Raw genomic sequence first — 20199 nt, forward strand, 5'->3', positions numbered from 1 at the left:
AGATGAGATCAGTTCAAGTAATTGCCATGGAATTAGGCCTTCATACACAAAAATGAAGAAGAGGAAATAAAGGAGAGAGTTTTTCAAAGCATAATAGATTAGAAACCTTAAGAAAACAGAAGAGTCAGTTTACATTAATAACAAAATGTGACAGAGAAAAGACCAACTATCTTAAAGAAAAGCAACAAATAATTCTAGAAACAGGCAAATTTTTTGGAGGGGCAGAGTCTTATATATCTATAAAGATGATTAATGGTCATGATGAATACCTCCGATGTCCAGAAAAGATAATGTTCAAGTCATTTTTAAGAAGACAGGTAAGAATATATTAACTCTTAAAAGATTTCCATTACATATAAAATATATTGTCACTCAAGCACTAGATCCTTGCCTTTAAAGAATCATGCCCTATCACAAAATTTTGAGTTGTTAAAAAATACTGAAGTGTAGGTTACCAACAAATTGTTTATTTCGTAAATAACAGGTGAGAAAGTTGAAATAAACAGTATTTTTAAAATTTATTTTATTTGAGAAAGTTGAAATAAACAGTATTTTTAAAATTTATTTTATTTATTTATTTTTGGCTGCATTGAGTCTTCGTTGCTGCGCGCGGGCTTTCTCTAGTTGCAGTGAGCGGGGGCTACTCTTTGTTGTGGAACGCGGGCTTCTCATCACGGTGGCTTCTCTTGTTGCGGAGCACAGGCTCTAGGCCCACGGGCTCAGTAGTTGTGGCTTGCGGACTCTAGAGCGCAGGCTCAGTAGTTGTGGTGCATGGGCTTAGTTGCTCCGCTGCATGTGGGATCTTCCCAGACCAGGGCTCGAACCTGTGTCCCCTGCATTGGCAGGCGGATTCTTAACCACTGCGCCACCAGGGGAGCCCTAAACAGTATTTTAAAATATCACTTAGGACAAGGTCATGAGTGAATATAAATCTGCATTTCAATTAACTTTATAATTTTGAATTTTTCCAATTTCTTGCCAGATCTGATTTAGTCTTTTTTTTTTTTTTGCTTGCTTCAGTCTAGCTAAGAAATGTTTTTACTAGGAATCGAAGTGTCAGATCTGTTTTGTTTTGTTTTGTTTGTAACTCCCTTGCGTTTCCATTTTTAGATTATCTTCAACCTTTAAGCTTCTTTTTTTCCTTTTTTTTTTTTTTGCGGTACGCGGGCCTCTCACTGTTGTGGCCTCTCCCGTTACGGAGCACAGGCTGTGGACGCACAGGCTCAGCAGCCATGGCTCACGGGCCTAACCGCTCCGCGGCATGTGGCATCTTCCTGGACCGGGGCACGAACCTGTGTCCCCTGCATCGGCAGTCGGACTCTCAACCATTACACCACCAGGGAAGCCTCAACCTTTAAACTTCTTTGCCAGGAATCTTGATAAGCTAGTCTTTCATGAGGCTTAGTTTAATTAAAATCAATAATTCAGTCATCTATTGACTTACCTGGGAGCAAGGAAACTCAATATATTGTGGTATGCTGCTAGGGAACAAATAGCAGGGATATGCCACTGGTATTTCTCCGTGTTTTGGAACGCCTTCTCATCTCTCAGGTAACCCTACACAAAAACAGGAAGCTTGACCACCAGATACAGGGATTCTTTTGGGGAGTGTGTATTAGTTAGTGTTTTCCAGAGGAATAGAACCAGTATAGTATGTGGGTGTGTGTAGAGGATCAGAGATTTAAGGAATTGGCTCACATGATTATAGGGACTGGCAGGTCCAAAATTGCAGGGCAGGAAAGCGGGCTAGAGACCCAGGGAAGTGGTAATGTTGCATCTTGAGTCTAAAAGTAGTCTGGAGGCAGAATTCCCTCTTCCTCATGTGACCTTAGTCTTTTTTCTGGTAAGGTTACTAATCCATTGATTAAGATGGGAAGATTATCTGGGTAGGCCTAATCTAATCACATGAGCCCTTAAAAACACAGAACTTTTTCCAAATGCAACAGAACAGGAGGGGAAAAGGAGGGTATCAGGGAGATTTGAAGCATAAGAAGGATTCAGTATGCTGTTGTTGGCTTTGAAAATGGGGTGGGCCATGAGCCATGGTATACAGGTGGCCTCTAGAAGCTGAGCAGACAGCCAGCAAGAAAACAGGGCTCTCAGTCCTACATCCACATGGAACTGGTTTCTGCCAACAGCCTGAATGAGCCTAGAAATGGATTCTTCCCTCACAAAACTCTTAAATGAGAGCCTAGGCCTGCTGAAACCTTGATTTCAGCTTTATTACACCCGGAGCAGAGTACCAGGCAAGCATACCGGAACTTCTAACCTATAGAATTAGGTTGTATTTTAAAGTTAGCTTTGTGGTAGTTTATTATATAGTAATAGAAAACTAATACATATGACTAACTTGTATTCAAAATGAAGAACTACATTTATAGTATATATTTCCATAGCATATTTATTTTATGCATGGACAACTGTTAATTTGTATCCAAACTGCTACTTCCTTCTATGCTAAACGTAGTGAGCATAATTGTTAAAAGCTCAGGCTGCTGAGTTAGACAGATTTTAATTCCACCTGAAATCACTTACTAGCATATGACCTTCCATGTGTTATTTAACTTCTCTAAGCCTCATTCCCCTCATCTATAAAATGAGAGTAGTAGTACCTACTCGTAAGAATTTTACATTGCCGATATAGTGACCATTGTTACATGATTACACTGATCACCATGATGACAACACAAAGAATGTTGTCAATAAGAGCGTGAATCTGGGCATTCATGTGAAACCATGCTGAGATCTTTTCACTTAATTTTTTATACCCTTCTCTGATCTCTGTATATGGATTTTCTGGGTCATCCTTTCAGTTTTTTTCAGATGTTTTGCTTAAAAACTAGATATCCATGCCTTTCTCATGAATCCCTATCTCGTCTCAAAAGTTTCCCAGAGAAGTTCTGTAAAATAAGTAATACATAATTTGAAAGGGAGTTTGTCAACAAAATAAATTTGGACATTAAAATTAAATTGAGTTTCTTAATTGTAGAGCTATTATATGGTTACGTGCCTGTAGCTCTTCAAAAAGAGACTATATTTTCCACATTCATTGACCTATTGACAAAGAAGCGACTTGCAAGACTATTTCGTGAAATGCACTTTGGGAAAAACTGTCCCTTCAGATATAAATCAACTCCATGAGCTAACTCTTGTTTTCTCTTTTCCTCTTAAAGCCTGACTTCATCTACTTAGTGCAGATTATTTAGCCTATAAACAACCTTTACTCACACACTTAATCTCCCTCCAATATATTTTTTGTTCTTTACTACCAAAATATGGAGGGGAAGCTGTTGTCTGGCTTTACACATTGCCATCAAAATCAATAATTGTTAGCGTCATTTCAGGGATTTGTGATACATATAGAAATGAAATGGATTATGTACAATGCTAAGAAAGAGTTGCTAAATAAATGATAATAAACCAAGTCATCAGAGTCAGAAGTTTTCTATTTTAACTGGGTTTTTTTGCTGTTCCTTGAAGGAATGATTGAGACAAGAGGATAGGTGGAACTAAGGATTTTTATATGATCCAAGGTATCTAGTAATAAATTTTCCCCACTTATTTGTCATCTATCAGCCCTAAAATTTGGCTTTAGAAAGATTTCCATATATATGACTGTCATGAATTCAGAGTCAGAGTGACAGTGCTGTTGTTTTACATACTAACTCTCAAAAATGCATTTTCTTCTTGTTTTTTCTTCTCAAAAAGATAAGATATGGAAATCTAATTTCTCCCTTCCTCTACATCAAACCAGCAGGGATAATTAATAAGGCCTAGATCATTGATTTCAACCATTTTAACCACAGAACCTTTTCTTCAGAGGAAACATTTTATGGTACGCTCAAAGGGTATAGAAGTTGTAGCCTCCAGATATCTCCCATACCTGCCTTTGTTGGCCCTTGAATGGACTCTGGAAAATACCTACAGCTTTGTAGAGAGCACTTTGAAAAACTGTTGTAAACTGCATACTTGGGTAAATATTGCCAGATTTTCTTATGTAATGAGCAAAAAATTTTACTTAGAGTTTACAGCTCCCTCTTAATATGTCTTGAGGAGTTCAAGATGCTGTTGTTGACACTGGCAGCATGCCAGACAGAAAATTTTGTAGGAAATAAAATCCTGCATTTCCTTACTAAACTCCTTAACCAGTGGATGGGAATTGAGGGGGAGAGAGTAAAGAAATGTGATGTTTTACTATAACTGTTTTGGAAAAGAGAACAAAGACAATATTGAGTAAACACCAACATGGGAAATTTAAATAGAAAGTTATCATTTGACCAGCCTATACATGTTTTTTACATATAAGATTTTTTTCTTAACACTTCTGAAAAACTGCAAATGAAGTTAGAAGACTATGAATTCTTAAGTTTTAAAAATCTTTTTAAATAATACAATTTTAAGATTCTCTGCGTAAATCTGTCTAAAGAAGCAAAATGAAAATTTACTGAGGAATGTAAATGAACATTTGAAAGAGGCATTAAAATGTAGAGGAAGCATTACAAACTTTCTAGCTAAACTTTGTTTTCTAATCAGTATGTTTTATCACTTTACAGAATGTAAATAAGTGAGTGCATATATGCTGAAATTAGGAACCAATCTAACTGTATTTCAATTAGCTGTCCTTTAGCTGAGAAGGGCTATCTGAGAGTTACAGGTGTCTTGGAAGGGATTTAAAGAGCACATCCTAACAAAGAATGCTAAACGTTAACTCAGAGAGGAGTTCACAAATATTACTTTATTAATCTAGCTCATATCCTGACTGTGTATGTAAATACTAACTACTCTAAACTGAAGTGAAAAATAATTATACTTTAATAGTATAGTTCAGGGATATAGGACCATGTCTATTTTTGTCATCAAAGTCCAGAAATTTTTTGTAGGCAACTGAGGCAGCTTTCTGGAAAGAAGAAGGAGACAGAAGACTATCTCCTTGGTAACTTTTCTGTTCCCATGAAGACCAACTGTGCTTCTTAAAGTTGAATTCCATGAGCTATCTTTTCATATTTAAAATAAATTTGACTTTACTTGAGCTAGTTTAAGTGGTTTTCTGTTCCTTGCAACAAAACTATACCAGACCAAGACAATGATTCTATAAAACTTTATCTTCATCATCACTGCCTATACATGGAAACTCAGATAATCCAAGCAGAGTCTGTGAACCACCCTGAATTATATAAAAATGTGATTTGTGTATCATATGTGTATTGTTGTCTAGGGGGAAAAGGCCATAGATTTCATCAAATACTCAAAGAAGTTTGTTACCCAAAAAGATTAAGAACTATTGGTAGAGAGCCTCATGCAGAGGCATCCTAAGTGACAGAATCCCTTTCCATTTTGCCTCCATGTTGAGGCAGTGAAAGACTTTGATTCATTATTGTTGCATCTGACAGTGCCATAATTATGCCAGTTTTTATCCTATATATGGAACGTTGAAAAAGATGCCCCTTAGAGCTTTGCTGCTATTAGATGTCTATTAACAATCTGACAAAATAGATTTTCATGAAATTTGGACCTCAGGAAAATTCACTAGGTAGTAATTTTTTTAAGAAGTCTTAGTTTTTGTTTATTTGATTATTTTCAATGGGACATTGATACAGGCAGGTTTCAAATCTGCAAGAGGGTGGTATTCTATCAAGAACTGATCTAGAGTTTTAGAATTAGAATGGCCTTTCATTTTACAGATGAGGAAACTGAGACGCAAAAAAGGGTAAGTAAAATTTCTAAGGTCACTTGGTAGTAAAGCAGAAGTGAAGATAGAGTTCTGTTGACTGTCTCCAGAGCCTTTTTTTTTTTTAACTGTACAAAACTTTTGATAATTATTACTTCTTTACTCCTTGTCCCCATCTATGATGCATAGTCAACTCATTTAATGTTTATACAACACTATGAAGAAGGTGCTGTTACTGGCATTTTAGTAACTACTTCTTCTGGGGAAATTTTCTTGGGGAAATTACATTGTGAATGTTCTATTAAAATATGTAAGTCAGTTTGAAAAATAGTGCCATATACATATATGTACTTATTCATGGTAGTGGAATTAGATTTCTAGTCTTGGATAAATCAATGAAAGAGCCATTTCAGATAATATTCTTCTCTGTTTTCTAGGAAATATGTTTAGAGGCTTTTTTGTTTGTTTGCTTGTTTTTAAAATTCAAAGTTTTAAAAATGTTAAGGGCAAAAAGAACAAAAAATTGTCACTCTGGACTTAAAAACTACAATACAGTGAAATCAGTTACTGGACATTTCAAAAGGCACTTTATGAGTTTCACAGATTTTATGGAAAGTCCACACCTACTTGGAAACATGTACCTTTGCACTTACTATGCTTTCTGACTGGAATGACAGTCACCTACCTCAACAGTCCTTCCCTTTATTCTTCACCCCCCATTTCCCATTTTCTCCTGGGAGAAGCCTGCTTATCCTGCAGGTCCCAGATATGGATTTCCCTTCTCTTCTACCAGTGTTCTTCTGCTCCTATAACATTTTATACACTCCTTTACTATACAGTCATTGCATTGTTTTCATGTTGTATTTGCATGTGTGTCTTCTTTACTGAACTGAATTACTTGGGAATCTCAAGCTCCTAAAAAGAGGTAGACAGGTACAATAAGTATTCAATAAGTATTTGTCAAGTTATAGTTATGTATACATTTAAAGTATTTTTAAAAATGATACTAAAGCTATTCAGGTTTTTTGTAGAAGATTTGAAATACTGTTTTGATGAATAATTTCAAATTAAAACAACTTCTAAGCTAAGATTAAACAGTCTTAACTATATATTTATGATTATAGCTATTTAGTATAAACTTGAAAATTTCCTTCCAAAATCTAATCTTATTTTGGATTTTAGAACCTTGAGGCTTCAGACTTACATTTCCACATCAAAACTTAGAGCATACGATCTGACAAAGATTTTGTTTTGTTTTTGTGTTGTGAATGAAAGGTATTCTGAAATATAATTTGGGTGCCAGGATACTGGAATTTCAAGATCTTTTAGCTTCAGTGAGGAAGAGTAGTTTGTTGGTACTATTGAGAAAAAAAAGAAAAACGCCCTATTATACTGTTTAAGTATTTCTTTTGTTAAATGAATTACTCTTACTTTGCTGAGGCCAATGTTTTGAATTCCAGATACCTAACCACCACCTTACCTATCATTTAACTTGCAAATAAAATGGGCTTTTCCTCCAAGTAAATTTATAATATGAGAATTTGCATAAGTAGTAATGTTTGTTGCTTAATTTTAAAGTATTGGTGCTTCAAATACAGAAATATAGGTGCCAGGATTTAGTCATTATCAATAAAAATCATCTTGATGTGAAAGTAGTCCTTATAAATTTTATTTATTTTGGACTATGGGATTACAAATCCCATAAGAATTTATTAAGGGTAAACCTGAGAGAGACCAGGATAGCTTTTACATAGTATTAACGTAAAAGACTTGCTTATTTCTCTTGCAGAAAAATTTGAAATAGTGATTAAAATGAGAAAATTGGGTAATTCAATGTCATTTTAGTCATATCTGTATTTGGCATTTTAACTATGAAGTCTGTCATATAAGGTCACTTAAGGTTGGCTCTCTGGCCTTTTTTGATTAAGAAACTTCAAAGTCATTTGATAGATTATTCAGAGGATATTTTTGCTCTTAGCACACCTAGTGTATTCACATAATAAGTATTTTCATATCTGTGAATAATAATGAAATACTTCTTATACTCCTTTTATAATTATTGACTCTTTTTGTCACAGACTGATTTTATGCTGACCAACTAGACTAAATTAATTTTATCTGTTTATATATTTACTTTGAAAGTTAACTAGAATATGCTAGCAGGATATTCTAACTAATCTCTCAAACTTGAAAAGAATAATTTTTTAAAAATGTTGGATAAATCTTAAAAACACCAAAGAATTGGTAGGGCCAAATGCAAATGCTGGCAGGAACCCAGAAAGGGAGGCAGAGCACAAAGCTTCTTTAGCCTTGAGAGCATTTTTCCAAACTGCAGACTTCAACTTTAGTTTTTATACTCGACTGGTTGGAGCTTCAACTCTGAAAATTACTTTCTCAGTTTAAGGGTGAACCAGAATAAATCTACCCCGTTCGTCCACAGCATGACAGACTCTGACAAGTTGAAACTACAGGACATCCTAAACATAAACTCCTAAATTCACATCACAAGGGTGGTCCAAAAAACTTTAAACCCTGTTTATTTGGTTGAAAGTGGTCCGGCACTGGTGGTATCCCAGATTGCCTGACAGAGCAAAAATGAATACTTCTGCTCAAAGAAACTTCGTAAATAATTTTTTAAGAAAAACATCTCACAGTAAGAAGTAATTACGAAGCATGTATGGAAACAAGGAACCATGATCTAAAATCAGCACGTATCAAGAATAGATATTTAAAGGCCTCAGACACTAGAATTATGAGTCACTGTTTATAAAATAATATTTTAAAAATAAAAGAATGCTTGAAAGTTTCTGAAGGAACTAGAAACTTTAAGAACCTACAAGCCATTTGGAAAGCCAAAATTAAAAAGAAAACTTCTAGAGATAAAAAATAAAATAATTAAAATAACTCAGTGTATGACATGAATTAAAGAGGAAATTATTGAACTGAGTGAGACAGAGTAAATGAAATTATCCAGAATGCCACATATGGACAAGGAAAAAAAATAATAATGAATTAAAATGGTTAAAGACACAGAAGATAAAATAAGGTTTAACTTCTTAATGGAGTTGCAGAAGGAGAGAAAAGAATGGGAGAGAGAAATCTCTTACTAAAAGAAATTCTAGAGGTGTATTTCAAGCAGAAAGAAAATGACCCCAGATGGAAAGTCTGAAGTGAAAGAAAGAATGAACAACAACAACAACAACCGAAAAGGTAAATATGGACAAACATTTATAAAACAGAATACACAAAAAGACTAACATAACCACACAACAGAATTGTGGTCTCAAGCATTTGTATGGTTTGAGAGAAGGCTAAGATTATTCAATAGTTAAGTATATATTTTTCTAAAAGAACAAACTATAAATTTTTGAAATCAGTAAAATGAAACAATATGGAATTATTAAAATTTAAAAGGAAAAATCTAAAACCAATTCTCAACCTTGGCTTACACAATACATTCACTTGGGAAGCTTTTAAAAACCCTAATGCCCAGGCTCCATCCTAAACCAATTAAATCAGAGTCTTTAAGTAATTTTGAAGCTCCCAGGGTGATTCTACAGAAAGCAAGGAGCAGAGGAAAAGAAACGTAGAACAGATAGAGCAGATAGAAGGTGCAAGGTAAGGTACTATATATAAATCAAAATATGTTGGTAAATCACTTTAAAAGTAAATGATCTAAATACTCTAATTAAAAGAAATTTTTTATTGTCATAAAAATCCAGTTTATGTTGCTTATGAGAGACATATCCAAAATATAATATGGTAGAATAAATATAATTTCTAGAGATAAAGTATATTTCTCATAATAATAAAAGGTGTGATTTAACAGGAGAATATGTGTTTAATTTGTACGTGCCTAATAGTATAGCTTCAATATACATAAAGCAAAAATTGACAGACAAACCTACAGTTGTTTTGAGGAGGTTTGTTTTTTTTTTCCCCAGCATTAAAGTTTGATAAGTTTCAAAACTCTAAGGGAGATTTTAAGAGTAGTACAACCAATACCCTCATTTATGTTTGTTACCAAGATTCATTAACAGTTAATATTTTGCTACATTTACTCCATAAATCTGTGTGTGTATATATAGACACATTTTTCTTTTTGTTTCTTTTCTGAACCATTTGAGTTACTTCAACATTAAATACGTTATCATGTATCACCAAAGACTGAGGACATTTTCCTACATAACCACAGTACAGTTGTCATCACATTCAGGAAATTTAACATTGATATAGTTACATGTTTACATAGTTCACATTTGAATTTTCCAGATTGTTCTAATAATGTTCTTTATAACTGTGGGTTGGTAGTTTGATCCAAGATCCAATCAAATATTATATATTGTATTTAGTTGAATATCTCTTAGGCTTGATTAATCTAGAAAATTCCCCATGATAGATCCATGTTAAACATTTTTGATAGGTATAGAGGATACTGTGTTCTCAGTATATCACTAAGAGGGCATATGTCAGTTTGTCCCATTATCATTCATGTTAAGTTTCATCATTTGACTAAATTGGTATCCTCCAGATTTCTTCACTGTAAAGGCACTTTTAATCTCTAATCTGTTGGGTTATACGTGAAGATCGAGACAATTTCCTGTTCCTTGACAATTTTCACTGTAACTTTAACATGGTCTTGCCTGAGTCAAGTTTTGTTTCGGTTTTTTTTTTTTTACTATAATAGTTGGAAATAGGTGATTTTTCTATTTCTGGCTTGCTTACACATTCATTGGTTGGTATTCTTCTATAAAGAAAAACTTTCCCTTTTCCCCCTCTTTTTTAAAGTTCTGTAGACTGATAGATTTTTTAAAAAATTCAGTGTGTTATAATTCATTCCTATCATTATTATGATGCTAAAATCATCTCAAATTAGGCCAGTGGAAACTCCTGTAAGCTAGCTCCTTTGACCTTTTGGTATATTCCTATTAGTTTTTGAGCGTTACCTTACTTTCTTGTACAACAAGATAGTTGAAGCTCACCTTGTACTTTCTCTGCTTCAACCCTGAAATAAGCCTTCCTGTAAAAAGTTCAGATTCCTTTTAGCAAGGGACCAAATTCTGGCATTAGGTATCCTCACTGCTACTGGGGTGTTATTGCATCTACACCCTTTCATATGAAACCTCTAATTCTAGTCTATCTCCGAAGGATTCTTTCTCTCCTTTCCCTCATTCTGAATTTGTATCTCCCAGCAACTTTAGTTTATTTCCCTATTTGCTCAGCCCTTCAATACACACAAAATAGTTTTTAAATGGCTGCAGTAGTACCACAACAACATACTAAGTAAAATTCAGGATTTCTTTGCAGTTTTTTGTCCTTAAAATTTCACCCATTGATATGATTATAATCAGAATACTGTGTTCATAATTATTTAATTTCAATAACTATTATTTCAAATCAATTTATGGCGATCTTTATCTGCTTCTTTAAAAAAAAGTTGGAAGATTTTTAACACACCTTCTCAATAACAGAGAGCAAGCATTCACAGTGAGTAAGACTGTAGAGGATTTGAACAACATAATTAACAATCTAATAGCCATATATAGAATAGTGTACCCAAAAGCTACAAAGTAATATTCTTTCAAGCATACAGGTAACATTTATAAAAATGTTCTTTAAAAAATTGTGAATTTAAAAAATTATATTAAATATTTAAGGTATTATTTAATTTATAAAAATTTATAAGTCAAATGTTAGTAAGATTCAAAGGGTTGAATTATGTAGACAATGCTATTAAGCTAAAAATTGGTACCAAATTGCAATAAGGAAATACCCAAAGGTTTAGAAATTAGTAAATAACCTTCCAAAAAAAAAAATCCATTAGATGAAAATTTATAATAAAAATTAGAAAATATTTTCAACTAAATAATAATGATACTTTTTGTGAAGAAATTTTTTGTCAAAAGTTACAAATGTGCTTTTTATTAAAACTTGTGGATATAGCTAAAGCATCACTTAAAGGAAAATGTATAGCTTAAATGCATATATTATAAAGAAAAGCTGAAACTAGTGAACTAAGAATCTATCTCAAGAAATTAAAGATACCTCAGCAAATAAGGCCCTTTCCCCTCCAAAAAAAAAATGAAAAGGAAATAGTAAAGAGCAGGAAGATAGAAAAAGTCAGAGATAAAAGTTGGAATTTTGTAATAATATTAAAGAAATTAAATCAGTGGTTAAAGATCTCAGAAATAAAACTCCAGGCCTAAATGGCTTTACCAGCGAGTTCTAGTAAACATTTAAGGAAAAATGAATTCTGTTCTTACACATACTCTTTAAAAATAGAATGAAAGGAGTTATCCCACACTCATCTTAAGAGTCTAGCATAACCTTGATATTAAAACCCATCATGGACAGTACTAGCACAGAAAATTATAGTCTGATCTCACTTATGAACATAGATGCAAAAATCCATACACACACACACACACAGTTTATCCTAATTATTCAGAAATTCCATATCTGCAAATTCACCTACTCACTAAAATTCAACTCCAAGGTGAGTACTCATGGCATTTTCAGACTCATTTGTGGACATGCTGAGGGTGGTGAAAAATTTGTCATCTGACACACACCTTCCCAGCTGAAGTTGAACAATGCAAGCTCTGCCTTATTGTTTCAGCTCTCAAGTATAAAAATGTCCCATTTTCAGTCTATTTAATATCACATTTTTTGTGCTTTATTGATTTTACGTTTATTTTTTAAATTTTATTTTTTGCTGCATTGGGTCTTCATTGCTGCGCGCGGGCTTCCTCTAGTTTCGGCAAGCGGGGACTACTTTGTCGTGATGCGGGGGCTACTTAGTTGCGATGCGCAGGCTTCTCATTGCAGTGGCTTCTCTTGTTGCAGAGCACGGCCTTTAGGCGGGCGGGCTTCAGTACTTGTGGCTCGTGGGCTCTAGAGCGCAGGCTCAGTAGTTGTGGCACATGGGCTTAGTTGCTCCGCGGCATGTGGGATCTTCCCGGACCAGAGCTTGAACCCGTGTCCCCTGCATTGGCAGGTGGATTCTTAACCACTGCGCCACCAGGGAAGCCCTATTTTGCTTTAAAAATGGCCCCTAAGCATAATGTTAAAGTTCCATCGAGCCTGTCTAAGCACAGGAATGCTGTATTATGCCTTACAGAGAAAATAGTGTATTAGATATGCTTCCCTTAGGCATGAGTTATAATGGTGTTGGCTGTGAGTTCAGTGTTGATGCATCATAATACATATTAAATAAGTTACCTTTAAACAGAAATACACATAAATCCAGGTTATGTGTTGCTCTGGTGTTGAAAGTATTGTAACCAGAGGCCTAGTCTTGTATTTCCCTTAGGAGCATGGTTTAGTGATCGTGGTGACTTTATAGACCAGACCCATCACAAATAGAACCAACTGTATATACATATATAAAACAAATCCTTTAAGTTATGAAGACAGTAATTTATCAAAACCAAATTAGATTCTTCCCAATAAGGCGAGATTGATTTAACACTACAGAATTAATGAGTGTACTGTATCACATAAACAGATCAAAGAAAAGTCATATCTCAGTAGCTGAGTACATTTGATAAAATCTAACATAGATTTGTGTGAAATTTTTTTTTAAAAGGAGCTAGCAAAATATAAAAGCTTCATCAGCTTTATCAAGGATTCTATATAAAACCTGCAACAGTCATTATATTTAATGGTGAGTTATACATTAATGGTGAACATTATACTTAATGTTCCCTCTGAGACTGGAAACAAAATAGTACCTTCTTGTATTAGTCCTGTTTAATATTGTATTAGAAGTCCTGGGCAAAGCAGTGAGGCAAAAAATAGATGGGTGGGTGGGTGGATGGATAGATAAGAAAAGAAGAAATAATACTATTTTTCACAGATTATGTAACTACGTACCTAGACTAGAATACCCCAAATAATATACAGATAAGCAGTTGAGATAACAGGAATTTAGTAATGTTGCTGGATACAAATCATTGTACAAAACTGAATTGCATTTCTGTAACCAACAATGAAAAATGAAATTTTAAAAAATAACAAGGTTTATCCATAGGGGAAAAGCAATAACAGCACCAAAAAATATGAGTTAACAAGAAATACAAATCCAACAAAATATACATGGGACCTTTTAAGAGAAATTGTTAAAGCTATTGAGAGACAATGAGGAACTAAATAGATGGAGAACTATGCCATGTCCATGGATTAAAAGAGTCCATATTGTAAAGACGTTAATTCTCCCAAATGATCTTTAGATTCAGTGTCACTCTAATCAAAATCACAATGGGATGTGTTGTATAAAGGTACTGTCACACAGCCATGTACATGAATTAACTACAGAAACACAAATGACACAAACTTAATATTAAATGAAAGAAGAAAGTCACAAAAGCAAATGTGTAGTGTAAAACTAAACTATGTTATTCAGAAGACAGTCATAGGTAGCAAGACTATAAAAGGAAATCAAGGGAACGATTATCACTAAAATCAGGATAGTGGCTACCATTACAGAAAGGGGTAGGGGATGTCGTCAGGGAGGATCCTGTTTCTACGGTGCAGGCAATGTGTTATTTCTTGACCTGGGTGATAATTACTTGGATATTCTGTTCACTTTGTGATTAGTCTTTAAACTAAATATATGTTGATGCAAAAAAAAATTACAGAGCTCAACCAAAGAATTTGAAATGGATTAAGTGTATTACTGAGAGTTAATGTTATTAAGTTAATCCATGATATTAAGTTATTGGTAATTATATTTCAAAGTTGAATTAAGTTGAATGATTTGGAATACTCCATCCAGGTAGAAAGGTTAATTTCTAAGAAGCACTTTTTTAAAGACTATCAGAAATTTTTTGTTACCCAATTTACTAGAGTCTACCAGTATTCTGCTTTTACTATGTTCAGGAAGATAGTAAAATTCTGCTTCTACCATGTTCAGGAAGATCATTAGGGGACAAACCACAAAAGACTTTATATATAACATGATATTAATAGCTAACAATGATATCTACCACTTTTTGAGCGTTTACCATGTACCAGATACTAGGGCAAGAATTATAAACGCATAATCTCATTTAATCCTAGAAACGACTCTTAAGTGTGGGTACCATTGTTGTCCCCATATCACACAGGTAAAGGGCAGAATCAGGTTTTGATTTTAGTCTCTCTTATTCCAGAACTCTTGTTCTTAACCATAGCCCCACATAAGGATTAGAATGGCAATCTAGTAGTGTACTTAGTATTACATGTTGTTATAGATTCATTTATTCAAACTGGTTATGATTTAAGTATTCAAATTTGTTAATTTAGCAGTAAATGTCAGCTATATGCCAGGCATTTCAAGGTACCTATCTACTGGATCTTTTGCTCTGTTTAGCAACTTGGAACCTATACCACAGTAGTTCGCTGGCCTCCTTCTTCCTTAGAGCTAGTGTATTGTGATATTTCAAGTATCACTAAACTTAATTCAACTTTACAGATGATTATTTGTTATACACATCACCCAAACTACATAATAATCTACTTCCTGATTTGGCTGCAGTACAGAAAATTACCTTTTGAGCCCTAGGATCAGCTCTTGTTGCTGAGGGAGTTTCTAGCTATTCCTTTTATTTCCTTATACCCTCATAACCCCTTCTTTGGATGAGTTCTTAAATAAAATTTGGTTGACAAAAATCTTTTAATTGGTTCATATTGTTTTTATGGTACTATAAAATGCCATGTACTGTATTAAACAGGTCCTGTATACAGTTTATTTATAATCAAATGGTGATTATGGTCATTTCTATAAAATGTTAGGACATCAGGCTCTTGGTAAAAAATGTAACCCCTATTTATTGTGTTCCTTTTCTGAAAAAAAAAATCAACTTTAGATTATATTATTTTATTTTGACTTACAGTGCCTTTTCCAGGAGCTTAACTACAGTCTGTAGTTTAACACCTCTCTAATGGACACTATGGCAATATGCTAGCTGAGGTAAAAGGAACAGAAGCTGGGCAGATTTTCTCTGCCCTATAGGCTTTAAAGAACCAAGATTCTGTTTTTACCCAGTTATTTCACTATATTTCTTTCCTTTATGTTTCCAGTGTCTACTCATAATTTTTTTCAGCAAAATTGTCTTAATATCAATAAAATGGCATATGTCTTAAGTTGGTTTTTATTATTGCTTTACTTGTCTGAACACTAGGACTATAGGCTTCAGACCAACAAAAATCCACTGTTTTCCTTCATCCTTATTTGCCGCTATGTAGATCCGTATTATCAATAGTTGCATTTGACTAACTTTAATGGTCATGTCCGGTTTTGTTTACCTTCTTTTTTCCTACTACTTTTGGACGCAAGGAACACTCCTGAACAAAATAAAATTTTTCATAACTTAAGAAATACTATCCTTTCATTGCTTTGCTCTTTGGTCCTTTTAAATCATTGAGACAAATTAAAGTCCAAAGACATCATTATATTGACTACTGAGAATTAATTTGTGAATGGATTCTTTCATCTACAAAGACAGTTTTCAAAGTGTGGTCTGGGGATCTGAGACCCTTCTAGGGTCTCTGTGGGGAGGAAATTATTTTCATCATAATACTAAAATATCGTTTGCCTTTTCTACTCTCATCCTCTTTTGAGTGTAGGGTTGAGTTTTCTAGAAACTTCATGGCATGTGATGTTGCAACAGCTTGAATGCAAAGCAGACGTGCGAATCCATCTGTCTTCTATTAAGCCCAACATTAGAGAGACTTGAAAAAATGTAAAACAGTAACTCATTTTTACTATCTTTCTAATCTAGACTTTCATTAGAAAGTATAATTTACATTAGCATATACTATAGTGTTATTGTTTTATAAATGAATTGATGTTTTTAAACCATTGAGTTTTAATTTCAAATATGGTATTATTGATAGAACCTGCATAAACAAAAGAGCTCTTTTAGGCCCTCAGTAATTTTTAAACATGTAAAGGGATCATGAGACCAAAAAGAGAGCCAATAATCTATACTATTTTTTTTATTCTCAAATGTTTGAATTTTTCTTATATTTTATTTCATCTTATAAAAAGCATAATGAAAATAATCTATTTTTAGGTTGCTACAAACCTCAGGAAAGATCAGATTACTTGATGTTGGCAGCTGCTTTAACCCATTTCTGAAGTTTGAAGAATTTCTAACTGTTGGCATAGACATCGTACCTGCTGTAGAGGTATGCATAGTTCTGTTTGTTTTGAGATGAATATTTTACATGTATATATACAAAGGAAAGCACTGTCTTTACACTCCTGAAATAGCAAATATATTTCTGTGTACAAGTTGATAAGAGACTATTTCTATTCAAAACTAAAAGTATATTTTGTGAAAATTTGAGCATTTAGTTAACTAATATTAATTTGACCAATACCATATTTGTCTTCATTTTGTTTTGTTCCCTGTTTATCATCTATCATTTCAATCAAGAAACTTCAGTAAGTTGCAAAGATTCCTTATTTTATTTTTTAATGCATCTCTTTCTGAAACGTACTCTGATGTAGAGCTATTATGGAATAGTGGAAAGAGCAAGGGCTTTGGAGACAGCCAAAACTTTATTAAATCCCAGCTATTTGTACTTAGTAGATTAAACAACTTTACAAAGAATGTTTCCTCTGCTTTTAAAATTAGATTTTTTTTCCCCTCAATGACATAAGTTTATAACATTTGCCATTATACTTTTGATATGGCACCAGACACAAAAATTTTTTTACAAATTTTTATTGCTATAAAGAGATTGTGGTAGAGTATAAACTCAGGCTCAGAGATTTTTTTCCTCCACTGCTATATTCCCAGTACCTAGAAGAGTGCCTGGCATACTAAGTACTCATTAAATACTTCTTGAATAAAAGAATGAAATCTTATTTTCAACCTTGATTTGACTCTCTGAGCCTCAGTTTTCTCGTCTGTGCAGTGGGGTTTGTAATGGACTATACCTTATAAGATTGTTGTTGTGTTTACTTGAGAAAAAGTATTTAAAGCACCTAACAAAGCACCTGTTATATTGTGAGTGCTAAAGAAATGTTTGCTGTTATTATTGAAAAGTTCCTGCATGAAGAGTCAACTTTCATATGAATTTATTCTTTGATTCTTATGAGCTTGACTGTCTATATTGAATCTATGTGACTAACACTGACGAATAAGAAAATGCTAAAAGCGTTACTATTATCTCCTAAAGGTAGACAGATACTTGCTGTACGGTAAAACAGCTGTTCTTAGCTTACCACTGCAGAGAATTCCTGGGCCATTAGAAGCTATAGTTTTAAAGTGCAGGTGGATTTGTACATGGATTCTCTCCCCTTCCTTCCTCAAGACACACATTAGAGATGTCCTTCAAGGACTGGTAAGACATGATGACCATTTGATCTAAACCTAAGGCTCAAATATTAAAATATTAAGCTTATTTATATATAGGGCTATAAATTTTCAACTGTAAAGCCATTAGATAGGCAAAAGAACTACTATACATGAGTTCAGTAGTAGAATCAGACTTTGATAGTTCCAGAACCCTATAACTAATTTTAAAACAAAGGGAAGAAACTTATACTTCCAGTCGAGATGGGGTGACAGGGACCAGACTGATGCTCTTTCCCCCTGCCTGCAGCAACTAAAAAGTGGACAAAATATTCAAAATAATATACAAGAACTGGACATCAGGTAATGAAGGACAGTGATCCCCAAGAGATGGAAAACAAATGAGATGAGCCATATGGTTGCACATACAGCCTTCAGAGAGTTTCCAACGTGTGGCACAAACAGGGGATTCCCAAGCAGAGTCCAGCTGGTAGTGAGTTGTAGAGGCAGAGGTGAGAGTCCTGAGAGACCAAGACAGCTAAGGCTCATGGACAAAGTACCAAAGATATGAGAGCTACACAGAGAGAAAACTCCAGGGGTCTGCAAAGAATCCTCCGTGAGTACTCAGCTGAGTACTTATCAGTACACGTCTGTGAGAAAACTACATGAGACTGGAGGAAGTACCACCTCAAAGATCTAGAGGTTATAGTGCCCAGCACGCTCACACAGGCTGGAAGTAGCACCCGTTCCCACCAGCCACACTGGAAACCTCAAGAATCACAGTAGCCTGGGTAGAGTACACAGAAAAGCCTTGCATCAGTAGTGGAGAATAATTAGCCTTAGACTGAAGGCTGCTGTAGTCCCACCTAGCAAATCCTGAAACAAAAACCAAAAAGATCAAATTGTCTCCAGATAATTTAACTACATCCTAGAGCAAAGTTAGAATATTTATAGCAATACCAAGTCATCCAGGACGCAGCAAAGTAAAGTTCACCATGCCTAGCATCCAATAAAAAAGTAATCAGCCAAGTAAAGAAGCAAGAAAATAGGACCCACAATGAGGAGGTCAGTCATCCAGCAGAGACCAACTGTGAACTGACACAGATGTTAAAATTCGGAAACAAGGACATTAAGATAGGGACATTATGACTGTATTCTGTATGAACAAAAAGTAAAGTAGAGACATGGAAGATAATTTTAAAAACCCAAATCTAACTTCTGGAGACGGATACTATGATCTATGATATGAAACATGTACTAAATGGGATTAACGGTACATTAGATATTGAAGAAGAAAAGTTAAACTGAGGACATGGCAATAGAAACTACCCAAAATTAAACTGAGATATTTTTTTAATGGAAAAGCATCAGCAAGCAGTGAGTTAATTTCAAATGGCCAAATATAAGCATAATTGGAGTCCCCCCAAGAAAGGAATGAAAGAAATAATGGTCAGAATTTTTCTGAACTTGATAAAAGCTAACTAATAGTAGAGCTGACCCTTAGCACCCAGGGGAATTGTTCCAGGACAGCCCACCACCACCACAGATATCAAAGTCTGTGGATGCTCAGGTCCTTAGAGTTGGCTCTTCATATCCCTGTGTTCCATGTCCACAGATACAGAGGACTAACTGTATATTTCTTGGAAAAATCCATGTATAATTGGACCTGTGCAGTTCAAACTCGTGTTGTTCAAGAGGCAGTTGTAATGTAGAGTTTATAATCTATATAAAAATAAAATGTATGATAACAATAGCACAAGAGGGGAGAAAGGGAAATATACTATATGTATAGTAATAGGTTTTTATAATATATATAAAGTGGTAAAATACTATTTGAAGGTAGACTATGATAGGTTAAAGATGTAGACTATAAATTCTAAAGCAACCAGTAAAATAAAGAGTTACAGCTAATAAGCCAGCAAAGGAGATAAAATAGAATTACAAAGAAATTTCTTTAATCCAAAAGATGTCAGAAAAGGGAAGGAAACAATGAACAGATGGGAAACATAGAAAATAAATAGCAAGATCATACATTTAAACTTAAGTTTACCAATAATCACATTAAATAGATATGGCCTAAATACCCCCAATTAAAAGGTGGAAATTGTCAGATTGGATTAAAAAAAGCAAGACTCAAATATATGTTGCCTATAAGAAATGCACTTCAATTATAAACACACAAAATAGGATGTGTAAAAGAAAGACACTGTGGCACTATTACAGTCAGACAAAGTAGATGTCAGA

The 20199-nt window shown here is 34.1% G+C and overlaps 1 protein-coding gene across 2 annotated transcripts in view; it reads left to right on the forward strand.

The window, feature by feature from the left end:
- The window catches only part of SAMTOR (S-adenosylmethionine sensor upstream of mTORC1), an 86768-nt gene that overhangs the window by 51042 nt on the left and 15527 nt on the right, over positions 1 to 20199 (forward strand). For both annotated transcript variants that reach the window (XM_060305392.1, XM_030857595.2), the window contains exon 4: positions 16726 to 16840. In XM_060305392.1, the coding sequence (XP_060161375.1) occupies positions 16726 to 16840 (115 nt within the window). The remainder of the gene's footprint in view (positions 1 to 16725; positions 16841 to 20199) is intronic.

This window comes from Globicephala melas, chromosome 9 (genome assembly GCF_963455315.2).
Source record: "Globicephala melas chromosome 9, mGloMel1.2, whole genome shotgun sequence".
NCBI classification, from domain to species: Eukaryota; Metazoa; Chordata; class Mammalia; order Artiodactyla; family Delphinidae; genus Globicephala; species Globicephala melas.